The sequence below is a fragment of the Lipotes vexillifer genome, unplaced genomic scaffold (genome assembly GCF_000442215.2).
Source record: "Lipotes vexillifer unplaced genomic scaffold, Lipotes_vexillifer_v1.1 scaffold447, whole genome shotgun sequence".
NCBI lineage: Eukaryota > Metazoa > Chordata > Mammalia > Artiodactyla > Lipotidae > Lipotes > Lipotes vexillifer.
The window spans coordinates 309,791-324,633 of NW_006786302.1; the positions used below are offsets into that span (position 1 = coordinate 309,791).

The 14,843-nt window shown below is 43.4% G+C and overlaps 1 protein-coding gene across 1 annotated transcript in view; it reads right to left on the reverse strand.

The window, feature by feature from the left end:
- RAB31 (RAB31, member RAS oncogene family) overlaps positions 1–14,843 on the reverse strand; it is a 111,124-nt gene that overhangs the window by 35,536 nt on the left and 60,745 nt on the right. The window contains exons 4-5 of the mRNA XM_007458454.1: positions 10,641–10,712; positions 9,512–9,618 (exon numbers count right to left, since the gene is read on the reverse strand). Coding sequence (XP_007458516.1) covers positions 9,512–9,618; positions 10,641–10,712 — 179 coding nt within the window. The remainder of the gene's footprint in view (positions 1–9,511; positions 9,619–10,640; positions 10,713–14,843) is intronic.

The following is a 14,843-nucleotide window of genomic DNA, read 5'->3' on the forward strand; positions in this document are numbered from 1 at the left end:
TAGTAACAAGGCAGAAGTAACGCAAATACCCATCACCTGTAGGATGGATAGATAAGCTGTGTTGCACTCATCAAATAGAACTGTGCACAGGACTTCCCTGGTGGCGCAGTGGTTAGGAATCCACCTGCCAGTGCAGGGGACACAGGTTTGAGCCCTGGTCTGGGAAGATCCCACATGCTGCGGACCAACAAAGCCTGTGTGCCACAACTACTGACCCTATGCTCTACAGCCCGAGAGCCACAATTACTGAGCCCATGTGCCTAGAGCCCGTGCTCCGCAACAAGAGAAGCTACCACAATGAGAAACCCGTGCACTGCAACGAAGAGTAGCCCCTGCTCGCTGCAACTAGAGAAAGCCTGCGCACAGCAATGAAGACCCAACGCAGCCAAAAATAAATAAATAAATTTGTAAATAAAAATTAAAAAGTAAATAAAGTGTATTAAGACTGCCTTTAAAAAAAAAAAAAAAAACGTGTACAGCCGTGGAAACGGACAAGGTACAGCTAACGTTCATTGTGATGAAATCTCCCAGGCATGTTGAGGTAAGAGACAAACCATCATATAATACACTCAGGGTTATTCCATTTACACAAAGTTCAAAAACAGGCAAACCTAAATCTATTGTTTATTTTTATTTATTTATTTTAAAATTTTATTTATTTATTTATTTATTTATTTATTTATTTATGGCTGTGTTGGCTCTTCGTTTCTGTGCGAGGGCTTTCTCTAGCTGCGGTCCAGACGCGCAGGCTCAGTAACTGTGGCTCACGGGGCTAGTTGCTCCGTGGCATGTGGGATCTTCCCAGACCAGGGCTCGAACCCGTGTCCCCTGCATTGGCAGGCAGATTCTCCTCAACCACTCCACCAGGGAAGCCCTAAATCTATTGTTTAGATATGCAAACACGGGTGGTAAAGTACAAAGAAAAAAAGTGATGGTTATCACAAAAGTCAGAGCAGCAGTTACTTCTGGAAGGGGAGAAGGGGATGTGATTGAGTAGGTACAGGGCTGTTCAAATTCATATTATTAAGATATACGTAAATGTCTTATAGAGTCTTCATTAAGAATACTTTATAACTGAAACAGAGCAATTCCAGATCCCTGTCTGGGGAGGTCAGTCTTCAGTTCCTTCCCTCCCACTTGGATAATAGCAGTAGATGCAGGCTCAGCCACTGCACCGCATCAGAAGAAGGGAGAAACACGGGAAGGTGCATCTCAGGGCACAAAACGCACATTTTAACAGCACAGACTCGACTCTGCTTCCTCATCTCATGTACGGAAAATGCTGGATGTGTTGTTCATTCATTCATTCATTTACTTGTTTGTTTGTTTGTTTATGCTGTGTCGCGTGGCTTGTGGGATCTTAGTTCCCCGACCAGGAATTGAAATGAACCCAGGGCCACGGCAGTGAAAGCTCTGAGTCCTAACCACTGGACTGCCAGGGAAGTCCCTGGGTGTGTTTTAATACTTGCCACGATATTTCCACACCTTGCACAGTAGTGGCTTTTGATGTTCGTTGGCTTTTTTGCTTTTTAGTATTTAGAATAAATTGGATTTTTATCATCTACCATCTCAAGTTCTGTCATTCGGTTTGTACAATTTTAAACAAACTCATACCCATTTTTGGCCCACTGTCAAGACTGGAATGAGTTTTGGAGTCACACGTAAGAAGTGAAAGCAATTCATGTATTCTTAGTAAAACAATATTTATTTCCAAATATATTTTTCATCTACTGAAGACCTCAACTTTCTCCCCAAATCTTGAAACCACTGGTGCCTGATGATTTCTGACTGAGTTGGCATGTGTTTCAGGAAGCTGCACAGGGAGCACTGAGCCTGCAATGTCCAGCTCTCACCCTGGTTTCCCGCTTTAGATGACACAGGAAATTGCAAGAAGCCTTACTTGCTGAAGAATCCAGAGAGGCTCCCAGGCCTACCGTGGTGTTGGCAGATAGGTTCCATCGCTTTAGCTGGTGGTGACTACATGCAGCTCTGTGTTAAGAAGAAGCCTGAGACCACAGAGGCTCAGGAGAAGACAGAGCCATGACTGATGCGCGATGGAGCCCGGGGATGAGAGACAGAAGTAGGAGGCAGGACCTCGGGGGTTTGCCATCCTGGCCCTGCACATTGAGCCCAGACACTCTGCATACTTTTAAGCCACTCACCACCCACCATCTTCTCCCCATTCCCGAGGGCAGACGATCAGGTAGATACTCTCGATGTCCCCCGCACCCCGCACCCTGCCATGACACCTGTCAAAGGCCCTCCCACGCCCATGCCTTGGACCATGATCTTCCCTTCCTGGAATTTCCTCCTATCCGACTCATCCTGAACAGCCCAGCTTGTGACACATTTTATCCATGAGCCTTTCCAAATCACCGTCTGCAATGATAGACTTTCCCTTTCCTGAATCCCTTTGTCCTTCCTGCACCTTAACTTTGGAACTTCATTAAACATAGTCTTGTATTACTCATTAGATATTTTCCTCCCCCTATTTATTTAGAAATAAATAGCTCTAAGAAAATATTTTCTTCTCTTTTCTTGTACTTCCCATAGTACTTTGCTCCACACAGAACTACCAAAAGTTATTTGCTAATCGAATAACTGAAAACTGGTAGAATAAATCGCCTTCCTCGTCCCCCAGCCTCGTTTCACTTCTACCCCAGCTGCTCTGTTCTTGGAAGACGACCTCTACTCCAGGAGAAAAGTCTTGACTCATCGGCAGCAGCCCAACCAATCTCTCACAGTGTTTCTCTTGGGGACACCAGAAGTGTTGCTGTAAGATCTCAGAGACCCTGATTCCATTCCTCAGGATTCCATCCCTGATCATCTCCTGGGTTGTATTTAGCGGGGGAAGGGAGGAACCTTGGGCATCCCCAGGTCATCACCCACCGCCTCTCCGAGCCCCAGACTCCACCACTGCTTTCGGTGGGTAACTTCCATCTGCTACCACAGGCAAGATAAAATAAATCAGGCCTCAAAGGCTCTGTCCTATCAGCACTTCTATACCATCACCCCTTCACCCTTCCTGATTCGTTCACAGCCCTAAGGATGTCAGGAGACCCCTAAGCTGGAACCCATTAGAGGAAGGCCAATGTCTAAGTGATCAAAGAAAGGCAGGAAGGGCTCCTAATCTGGAGAGGTCACAGGGGGGTTTGTGTACAGAGTCAAGAGTCCAAAATCGGGAAAAGAAAATCAAGGAAACAGAACTGGAGCCTGCTATGACGTAGGGGTGGGGTGGGCGTAATTTCTCCAATAAATTACTTATTATGATGGCTACAGATCAAGGCTGTTTGAAAGGCTGATGGGGAAAAGTGAAGCGGGGATTCTGGCTGAAGTGTCAGGGGTGGGATAGGGAAACCTCTTCCTCCTCTAACCTCAATACCTGGAGGATCCTTCCCCCCATCATTGATTAAAGCAGAGGGTTCCTGAAATACCCGCAGTGCATCACATGAAGCCACCCAAGCAAGGTGATCCTAATTCCTGGCCCAAGCCAAGGCAACCAAGTACAGGCTGGATCTGGGGGAGTCCCAGCATCCAGGAGGGCGCTGGGTGCAAGATGCTGGTCCAGCGGCGTCTGATATTAATCAGATGGAGGCAAACCAACCCACAATCGCACCTTCTCTCCTGATGACTATCATTGTGAGATGCAAAAAAGGGGGCAGAGAACTGGAGCTGCTTCTGAAGGGGACAAGATGGTGGGTCAGTGGTGCTTCACCCATATCCTGAATGATGCTGGACCACTGTTTCCAGCCTCCGTGAGCTCCGAAGGGCAGCAGGGAGGCCCAGGCAGGTGTGGCCTGCAGTCAGAATCCCAGCCAGGTTCCAGGACCCCGTCCCTCTTTCCTCGCATCAACTCCTATCACCTAAGGCAACGCTTTTGCGAGTATGGCCCTTGGACCACTTGTAAAAGAACTGCTTTACAAAATGCATTTGTCCCCAGCCTGCTCCTGCCCTATTGAATCAGAATCTACGGAACTGAATCCTGGAATCTGAATTTCAACAAGTGTGCTCAGCAATTCTTATGTTCATGGAACTTTTAAAACTCCTAAAGCAAGGTGATCTATTTCTTTTTTTTCTTTTCAAGACCTGTTTGCCCAAAATTTCCCACCAGGCCCAGGACAAGGCTGTGCAGTCTCTGGCAGACTCTCCAGACTTTCTGAGAAGGTTTCTTTCCTCAGGCCCTGCACATTCAGTTCAGCGCAGGCTCTCTGATTTCCTTTCAACTATGTATGTTCCTAAACTGTCCCCAATTTGCAACGCCTCCTCCCAGCATCAGCAGATGGTAAGGAGAAGGGAGGTGCCCCATCCCCTAGGCCCCATCAGGAGTCACGCACACTTCTCCCCAAGGCCCGTCCTCACTGGGGAGGGAGGGGGCAGGAAAGCAGGGAAGGGATGTCCCCGGAGCACCTGCTGTGCACAAGCTGGGGACAGTCTTCTCACGCACAGTATCACCAACCCCGGTCTGCTTCCTCGCCTGGGTTCAGAGAGACCACACATCACTCCAACTCCACAATAATCTGAGCCGTAGGAGATTCTGTCTAGGATTCTTCAAGATATTCAGGAAAATCTCTCAGAAAGATCAGGAGCCTTGAAAAAAAAAATCCAAGCTGGAAATCCTGAATTCCTCTGATCAGATGCCCGTGAGGCCCTTTCATGCTGGGGTGTGGTCAGACCCTTCAACCCTCTTCTGGAATATTGGTGGATGTGAAACCCACTGACCCCATGATCGGCATCTCCCCTGCGAAGCACTTCTGCACACAAGCCTCCAGCGGGCTGAGTCAAGTTCAGGGGGTTAATCCCATTTCAAGTCCAGGCACTTTCAAAATACGCCAGGCCTAGCTCTGCTCAAGGATTTACAAGCTTACACAACCAAAGTCTGTTAGGTGAGCCCGGCTCCCGCTACACACACACACGCGCGCGCACACGCACACGCGCACACACGCGCACACACACACGCACCAAATCTACACACTCTCCTTCTCCAAGCCCCAGTGAAAAAGAAACTCTACTCTTGGGGCAATTACAGAAGAGCAGAGTATTTTAGATTCGAGTAAAAGAAGGTCAAGCTCTAAATAAGGTCTGGGGTGTGGAGGCTTGGCTAACTCCCCAGAAAAATCGTACCGGCAGGCGGAATCTGGAGCAGCTGGATTGGTTGGCCAAGAAGGCAATTCCACTGCCGTGGAAAGGAGTCAACAGCAGGTGTCATAAGGCTCGCAGGCCTATCATTTACCAGACTATTTCTGTCTAGCGGGAGAAAGTTTATCCTCTGGGCAAGGACCAATCCACCAGGCTTCCCCTTCTCCGCTTTCCTAAATGGGAGTTTTTAATATAGTTCCCGTTTTGCTTCTGTACAGTGGGTGTGGCGGGGGAGTGGTTAAACTCATCCTTTGGCTCAGTGTGTTTACAAAACTTTAGTTAATCATATATAATATACATAATATGCACGTATATGTGCACATATACATGTCCACACACACACACCACTGCCTAATATTTACTTATTATTTTTATCTAAATCCAACTTTGTTAACTGAAATTTGTACTGGGGTAGCTGTGGATTCACACGCAGTGACAAGAAGTAACACTGAGAGACTCCTCGTACGCTCTGCCCTGTTTCCCCAAATGGCACCGTTCTGCAAAACTGTAACATCACACCCAGGACACTGACACCAATACACTCCATGTTGTTCAGATTCCCCTGGTTTCACTGGTGCTTGTGTGTGTGTATTATCACTCGTGTAGGTTCATGCCCTCCCCACAGAGATGTGGACGTTTCCAGCATCACAAGGATGCCTTGTGCTGCCCTTTTATGTCCATGCTGTCCTTCCCCCACCCCTCGGCCCACCTCACCCCGACCATAAGCACTAATCTCCCTCTAATTCTAAAATGGTTTCATTCCCCAAAGTTATATAAGTGAAATCATACAACATGAAACCCTCGGTACTGGCTTTATGCACTTCGCATATTTCCCTGGAGGTTCGTCCAGGTTGCTTGTACCCGTTTTTGTTCCTTTTCACTGCTGAGTAGTATTCCACAGTGTGGCGCACCCTGGTGTGCCCACTGAAGGACATCTGGGCTGATCCCATCACAAATAAGGTTTCCCTGGGGATTTCCCTGGTGGCACAGTGGTTATGAATCTGCCTTCCAATGCAGGGGACATGGGTTTGATCCCTAGTCAGGGAGCTAGATCCCACGTGCATGCCGCAACTAAGAGTTCGCATGCCACAACTAAGGAGCCCGCTGGCCGCAACTAAGGAGCACACATGCCTCAACTAAGACCCAGTGCAGTAAAAAGTAAATAAATAAATGTTTTAAAATAAATGTTTCCATTAACTTTCACGTGCAGGTTTTCTGTGAACGTTAAGTTTTTATTTCTCTGGGATAAATGCCCAAGAGTGTGATTGCTGGGGCATATGGTAATTTTATATTTAGTTTTTAAAGAAATCGCCAAAGTGTTTTCCAGAGTTTTACACTCACATCAGCAACGTACGAAGGATCCAGTTCTTCCCCACCCTCACCCTCACTAGTTGTTATCCCTCTTTCTTATTTTAGCCATTCTGATGGTCTGATTATGGCATTCAACATCTTTTCAGGGCTTTGCTCAACATCTTGATATTCTCTTGGGTGAAATGTCTGCTCATCTCTTTTGCCCATTTTAAAATGAGACTTTGGGGCTCCCCTGGTGGTGCAGTGGTTGAGAGTCCGCCTGCCGATGCAGGGGACACGGGTTCGTGCCCCAGTCCGGGAAGATCCCACATGCCGCAGAGCGGCTGGGCCCATGAGCCATGGCCGCTGAGCCTGCGCGTCCGGAGCCTGTGCTCCGCAACGGGAGAGGCCACGACGGTGAGAGGTCCGCGTACCGCAAAAAAAAAAAAAATCTGTACGTGATTATTCACAGCAGCACTTTTCATAATGGCCAAAAGGTGGAAACAACTTGAATTTCAACTGGTGAATGAAAAAATAAAATGTGGTATACCCACACAATGGAATAACAGTCAGCCACGAAAACGAATGAAGTAACTGATACAAACTTCAGCATGGATGGACCTTGGAAGTATGCTGAGTGGAAGAAGCCAGGCACAGAAGACCACATTTGTATGATTTCATTTATACAAAACGTCCACAAAAGGCAGATTAATAAAGACAGAAAGGTACATTAGTGGTTGCTAGAGGCGGGAAGGAGGTGGAATTGGAAGTGGCTGTAAGTGAGCATGATGCTTGTTTGCAGAGTGGAGATGTTCTGAAATGAGATGTGAGGCTGACTAGACAACTCTATACATACACAAAATTCATTGAACTGCATACTTAAAACAGATGGGTCTTAAGGTTTGTCAATTATCTCAATAAAATATATTAAATGCTTAAAAATTTTAAATTTACTAGCATCAAACTGGGTTTTCTTGTTGAGTTAATCAGAGGTTTGAAGGAGAATCGCAAAGGGAGTTATGTCCCTGATTCAATAACGAGGAGAATTTAAGAGAAAAATCTAAGAGAGGTTTGTGTCTAACGAGAGATCCACATTCCACCCTTTAAACCGCAACTACGGGAGCTGGAGAAGCCACATTCAGACCCACTGAGGCCAAAGCAGGGGGAGTGGGCTCATGGGACAGTGACCCCATGATGCCACACTGGAAGCTGGAAGCAGCACTGGATCATCTCCCTTTGGGGCTGGAGTATAGATAAGCAGACAAAGCAGAACGTGTGCCGAGAAGAATGCAAAACAGTGAATTCCACCCTGAGAGCCGGTGCGACCTCGGTGCCAGCGGCCAAACCAACATGGCACAGACATCAGGCTGGACTTTTCCAGGAACTGCCCCTCTTCAAAACCACCCACCCTCCCATTCTTCTGACTATGGTGGGAGAAATCATCTGTCCCACCCACACGCCCTCCCTTGGCCACAAATGCTTTCTCATGATGTGGGGCAATCCTTTTAAGGCAATGTAGAAACAAAGAGAGCGCCAGGCCAGGATCTTTCTAGAAACCAAAGCTAGAACATATCAAATACCAGAGCTAAAGGCCCCCCTGTTTTTTTTTACCATGTGGATCCCAGTACCTTCCAATAAATTCCCCTTTTTCCTGAAATTAATTTCAATTGAGTTTCAATCCCCTATAGTCAAGAGTCCTAACTAATTCCATTCACGTTTAAATCGTTTTCTGCTTAAATTGTCATCCGTTAGTTCTCCCACGACACACAAGGCTTAGTTCACTGAAAGTCGCACCTTTATCACAATTCGATGGTGTCAGGTGAGAGCAAAGGCTTTCTCTCAGCAGAGGCTGCCTCCACCCACCCACCCCACCTCCTTCCCATGACAAAAGTTAAACCATTCATCTGGGAATTCTAGACAAGCAGGCTGTTTCAGGATTACAGGGCAGAAGGCTAAGTCTGGGGAGTTTAAAGACTTGTCCAGCCCCCAGAAAAACAAACAAGTAAGTGGTGGCTATGGCTGTTATTATAAACCAACCCGATGCAATGTGATATAAAGCTTCTGAAATCCCAAAGAAACAGAGCAATTTGGCAAAGGCCATCTAAAGGGCTTTTGCAAGATCTCTCCTGTTGTTCATTACACTTTGGTTTAATCATGTTTGGATTAGCAAAACCTGAAGCATGTGTCATTGTCTTTACGAAAATCAGCTACTCGAATTGCTGAGAATTAAATTAACCAGGGGATGGAGACAACACAAATTCACTGTTTTCTTTTTTATTTCAGTTTTATTTAGTAAAAATAGTTAGCTTATCAGGCTGGATAAAGCTATCATCACAGCTTTAGTCTAGGCAGGCTGGGTCCCTACAAACCTCTCTCCTGGCAGAGGAAGTTCAACATCCAGTTTCTCTGGGGGAAAAGCCAAAATGTTCACATAACGACGCATCAAACTCAGATCTTGGAACAAAACAGTGAGATCATATAGACCTGGCTACATCCTTAAGTTAAAGTCTAGAACTAAAACGAACAGGGATGCTGTGGAAAATGTGAAGAATTCTAACCCTCCTCACCATAATGAAAATGTCACTAAAATGGTAATAGTAGTAATAATGACAAAAACAACAGAAAAGGTAACAATAAACAATAATAAGGGAATTCCCTGGCGGTCCAGAGGTTAGGACTCCGAGCTTCTACTGCAGGGGCCACGGGTTCGATCCCTGGTTGGGGAACTAAGATCTTGCAAGCCATGCGGCATGGCCAAGTAAATTAATGAATTAATTAATTAAAAAAATATTAAAACCATTTAGCCCAAAGACATCTAGAGTCAGGGGTGTAACTGTACTCTGTAAAGGAGATTTGATTTAAATATTCATGAGTGGGTGCTCCCTCAAATGTGCATCTCCCTATTATTTTTCCCTCAATTCTACTCTGGTTGAATAAATACCACCTTGATCACCACAAGTGAATGACATAAATTAAATTATGATACTGAGAACAGACTTAACCACACAGTTGTGACAGCCTTTTACGCACAGACATTCAGGATGGAGGACTTGAACTGCACAGACATTTTTTAAATGCATCTTACCTAATATCTGAGAGGTCGCACTTGTTTCCAGCGATAGCCATCACAATGTTTTCCGGACCATGTTCTTTCAGTTCTTTCACCCATTTCTTCAAGGTATGAAATGAATCCTAAACCAAAAGTGTAAATCAATCTTGGGAAAGACCCATCAGTGTAATATCTGAACCATGTAGAAATACAAACCCAGTATTATTTAATGAAGAAAAATATCTTCAGGGGGCACACAAAGGTTAACATACTACCCCAACCTTGGCACAAAATTTATTATTAGCTAAGTTATACTTACAGAGCCTGTAAAAAGTTCCCCTTCTAAAATGGAAACTTGAAGTTAAGATAATCATATTAGTAATTTTCTTTTATAAATAACATTAATGTTAGCCTTACCTCAACTTGAGTGAAACAAAGCCATAGGACTGAACCAATGTTCATGCTTAATCAGAAAAGAAAAAATATATACATACACACACACACACACACGCACATAAACTCACGCTTTAGAGTCCTATTTTCCTAACTGCTCTTCCCTCACGATGACCTCCAGGAAACAGCCAAGGTAGCCACTCCATTTAGGAAGCAGTGGTCAGGAACTCACGGATGGTCACAGCATCGAATTAGTTAAAGCAGTTAACTAAGTTCAGTTAAGCAGGTCCGTTATTCATTGATGGGTATCTTGGGTCCTCAAAATGATAACTAAAAATACATTCATCCCATATACACGCAAACACACTATACATATATAAACATCATCCTTGGTGTTTCAAGTTGTATGGTTGAAACATTAATACGAAATAAGTATCTATAACCATCAAACATGCAAAATTTAAAAGTAATTTTCCTTTTCCTAAAAATCTGACATTCTGGAGACCAGTATTAGCAGGCATAACCTTGAGCTTACAAACAGTCAATTTTAAAAGCGAATGATCATTGTTGTTTATTTAATTTAGCAGGTAGATTTGAAAGGCTTAGCTACATATAGAAGAGAGAAACTCAAAATTTGGTGTTCACTCACCCCAACCAGCATACTGTGGAATCTCACCCCAGGCTGCTGGTGAGACTCACTGATGTCTCTGCCTTGGTCTTTCTAGGGGGATCACCATAAATGGCACCTAAATTCTAAAGGGGACCTTCTTACCTGTTTGGTAATATCATACACTATGACAGCTGCTGCGGATCCACGATAGTACATGGGAGCCAGTGAATGAAACTGTTTAGGAACAATGGATAGTTTTAGGCCAAAGTGAACATACTTTATGCAATCCCAAATTAAACATAAAATTATCACCCTACATCATCCCTATAGGATCCCTAGAATTTCCCCAGAATTCAGATCAGATGATAAATTTTCCTCCTCAACGGCACATTCCCTTGTAGTTTATAAACCATTAGATTCATTCTTGGGAAAAGCCAAAAATAAACGTTATTTTCAATGTTGCTATCCTATGAATTTTCTTTTCTCTACCACTCATCATTTACCTAATATGGTGGACCCAGGGCAATCTCATTAGGATGATACAGCAATAAGACGTTTGCCAGGGGAAGGAAAAGACAAGACTGGCACAAATCACACCACCCGGGCCTGGCTGCTAAGGAAAAGCACTGCAGCAAGGGCATCTCGGCCCCTGCCCTCGGGTCTGGAAGGCTGCCGTCCCACAAATTCACAACAAATGGTGAGAGAGATGAGCTTCGTTCCAAATGTGAACAGAGCAAGTGTTGCTGGTCATGAGAATCGTTCATCCCCAAGCAGGACAGATACTTATCCTGGGGATACATACAGATTTTATGTATATTTTGAAGAATATATCTTTAAATATATTTGAATATATCTGAAGCATATATCACGGAGGTGTTTTGAAAGACAATAAGAAAAAGATAATTCAGCTCAATAGAAAAATGAACAAAGGATATATATAGATAGATAAATCACAGAGGAAGAGTAATAAATTGTCAATAAATATTTTAAAATATGTTCAATGATAATAAAAGAAATGAAAATAAAAGCAATGATAGGGTATTCATTAATTTATTAAGTATTAAAAAGATCGATCATATCCAGGGTTGGTGTGGGTTTGGGGCAGGAGGCACTCATACACCACACAGGAAGGTATATTAAGACCTGTTTATGGAAAGATGCTCAACACCACTAACCATCAGGGAACTGCAAATCGAAACCACATGAGATATCACCTCGCACCTGTTAGAAGAGGTATTATTAAAAAGACAAGAAATAACAAGTGTTGGAGGGGATATGGAGAAAAGGGTACCCTCATACATTGTTGTCCGGAATGTAAATTGGTGTAGCCACTGTGGAAAACAGTATGGAGGTTGCTCAAAAGATTAAAAATAGAACTACTAAATGGTCCAGCAATTTCTCTTCTGGATATTTATCTGAAGAAAACAAAAACACTAACCTGAAAAGATATAATCGCCCTCATGTACACAACAGCATTATTTACAAAAGCCAAGACATGGAAAAACTACCAGTGTCCATCAACTGATAAATGGATCATCAATAAGATATGATACACACACACACACACACGCATACACACTCACATACACACACACACCACACACATATATAAACACACCACACACACAGGAATATTATTCAGCCATAAAAAAGAATGAAATCTTGCCATTTGCGATACCACGGAGGGAACTTGAGGGCATCATGCTAAGTGAAGTAAGTCAGTCTGAGAAAGATAAATACCATATTATCTCACTTACATGTGGATCTAAAAACAAAAACTGAATTCACAGATACAGAGAGCAGACTGGAGGTTGCCAGAGGCTGTGGGTAGGGGTGGGCATAATAGGTGAAGGTGGTCAAAAGGTACCAACTTCCGGGCTTCCCTGCCAATGCAGGGGACACGGGTTTGAGTCCTGGTCTGGGAAGATCCCACGTGCCGCGAAGCAACTAGGCCCGTGCGCCACAACTACTGAGCCTGAGCTCTAGAGCCCACGAGCCACAACTACTGAAGCCCGCGTGCCTAGAGCCCGTGCTTTGCAACAAGAGAAGCCACCGCAATGAGAAGCCCGCGCACCGCAACAAAGAGTAGCCCCCGCTCTCCGAGACTAGAGAAAGCCCCACGCAGCAACGAAGACCCAAAGCAGCCAAAAATAAATAAATAAAATAAATAAATTTATATTAAAAAAAAGGTATCAACTTCCAAGTATAAAATAAAAAAGGCAGGGGAGGGAATCAATAGCATAGTGACTATAGTTGATAATACTGTATTGTATATTTGAAAGTTCCTAAGAGAAAAGATCTTAAAAGTTCTCATCACAAGAAAAATGAATTGTAACTGTGCAGTGACGAATGTCACCTAGGATGTGAACTAGACTGTTTGTGGTGATCATTTCACAATACATACAAACACCGAATCACTATGTTGTAAACTGAAACTAACATAATGTGGTATGACAATTATACATCAATTTTTTTTAAAAGTCAAGTACATAGAAGCAAAGAACAGAGTGGTGGTTAGCAGGAACTGAGGGTGCTGGGTATGGGTGGCTGGGAACACATTGATCAAAGGGGACGAGGTTGCAGCTATGTGGGTAAGTCTAGAGATGGAATATACAGCGTGATGACTGTGGTGGATAATACTTGAACCTGGAAATTTGCCAAGAGAATAGATTTCACATGTTCTCACCACTTAAAAAGGGTAACTATGTGAAGAGAAAATATGCTAATTAGCTTGACTGCAGTAATCATTTCACTATGTATACATACATCAAATCATCGTGTTGCACACCTTAAACATATACAATTTTTATTAAAAAAAAAAAGAGATCTTCTTTCAAAGCTACTGTTGGTAACATATAACAAAAAGTTGAAATGTGCGTATCGTTTGACCCCAAAGTTCCACTTTTGTGATCGTCACACAAAGATCCTCATCCCTATGTGGTAAATGGGAGAAAAATATTCAAAACAACCCAAAGGTTCATCATAGAGAATTCATTAACGGTGTATGTATATCATGGAAATGCCACAACCATTAAAATGATGGTGAGGATTTTTATTTATAGGAAAAGATATCCTTGACATACCGTTAAATGAAAACAACAGTCTCAGAGCAGCAGACGCAGCATAATATAATTTTGGGTAAGATGTGTCTGGGTGGGTTCGTGTGTATAGGCATAACATAATGTTTCTCAAAATGTTGACAGTGGGATTTCTCATCACGTGTACCTTTTCCTCATAAGAGTCTGTACTGTATAAATTTTTACGATGATTTTTAAATGATTTTTAAATTTTCTAAAAGCAGCCATATTTCAGCCATAAAAAATAATGAAATAATTTTCAGCAACATGGAGGGATCTAGAGATTATCATACTGAGTGAATGTAAATCAAAGACAAATATCATATGATATCACTTATATGTGTAATCTAAAAGAATGATACAAATGAACTTACTTACAAAACAGAAACAGACTCACAGACATAGAAAACAAACTTATGGTTACCAAAGGGGAAAGGTGGGGGGAAGGGATAAATTAGGTGTTTGGGATTAACATATATACACTATTATATATAGAACAATCAACAAGGACCTACTTACTGTACAGCACAGGGAACTCTACTCCATATTCTGTAATAAACTAATCTGAAAAAGAATGGATATATGCATATGTACAACTGAATCACTTTGCTGTACACCTGAAACTAACACAACATTGTAAATCAACTACACTCCAATATAAAATAAAAATAAAATTTAAAAAAAGAAAAAGAAATCAAAATAAAAAGCAGCCATATTTACTGGGGAGTCGGGGGGAGGGGGGAGCAGGCAGAGAAAGTTCAGATCCTGATGTTTTTCTGGCAAACAACAAAACCATCGTTCATTTTTACTTCCCGTGCTATACCTTTCATTGAATCAACACTGGCCAAGTTGAAATGATCCTATTTGGAAATTGGAAGCACATCCAAAGCCGAGGATTCCTTTTACTGCAGGATGCTAGTGTGGCCTCACCAGAGTGTGCAAAGAAGCAGGCCACCCACCCCAGCCCCACGGCCCTCGTGCAAGTCTCCACCTTGATGAGAAACTGCCCTGCTCCTGTGTGGCTTTCGGAAAAGGGAATGGGTTGGATGGAGCTCAGGATGGACCCAGGAGTTCCCAGCTGGAGGACCATGGCCGCTGACCAGGAGTCACTGAGGACAGAGCCTTTCCATAGGCACTGGCTGCCCAGCTCTGTGTTTGTTGCCCTTGTCAGGCATCAAAAATCTATTTTTAGTCCATCCTTTGGCAACCCACTCCAGATGCAGAAACCAAAATCAGAATTCCTGCCATAAAGGAGAAAAAAGCCATGTATTTTTTAAAACATTCCTGC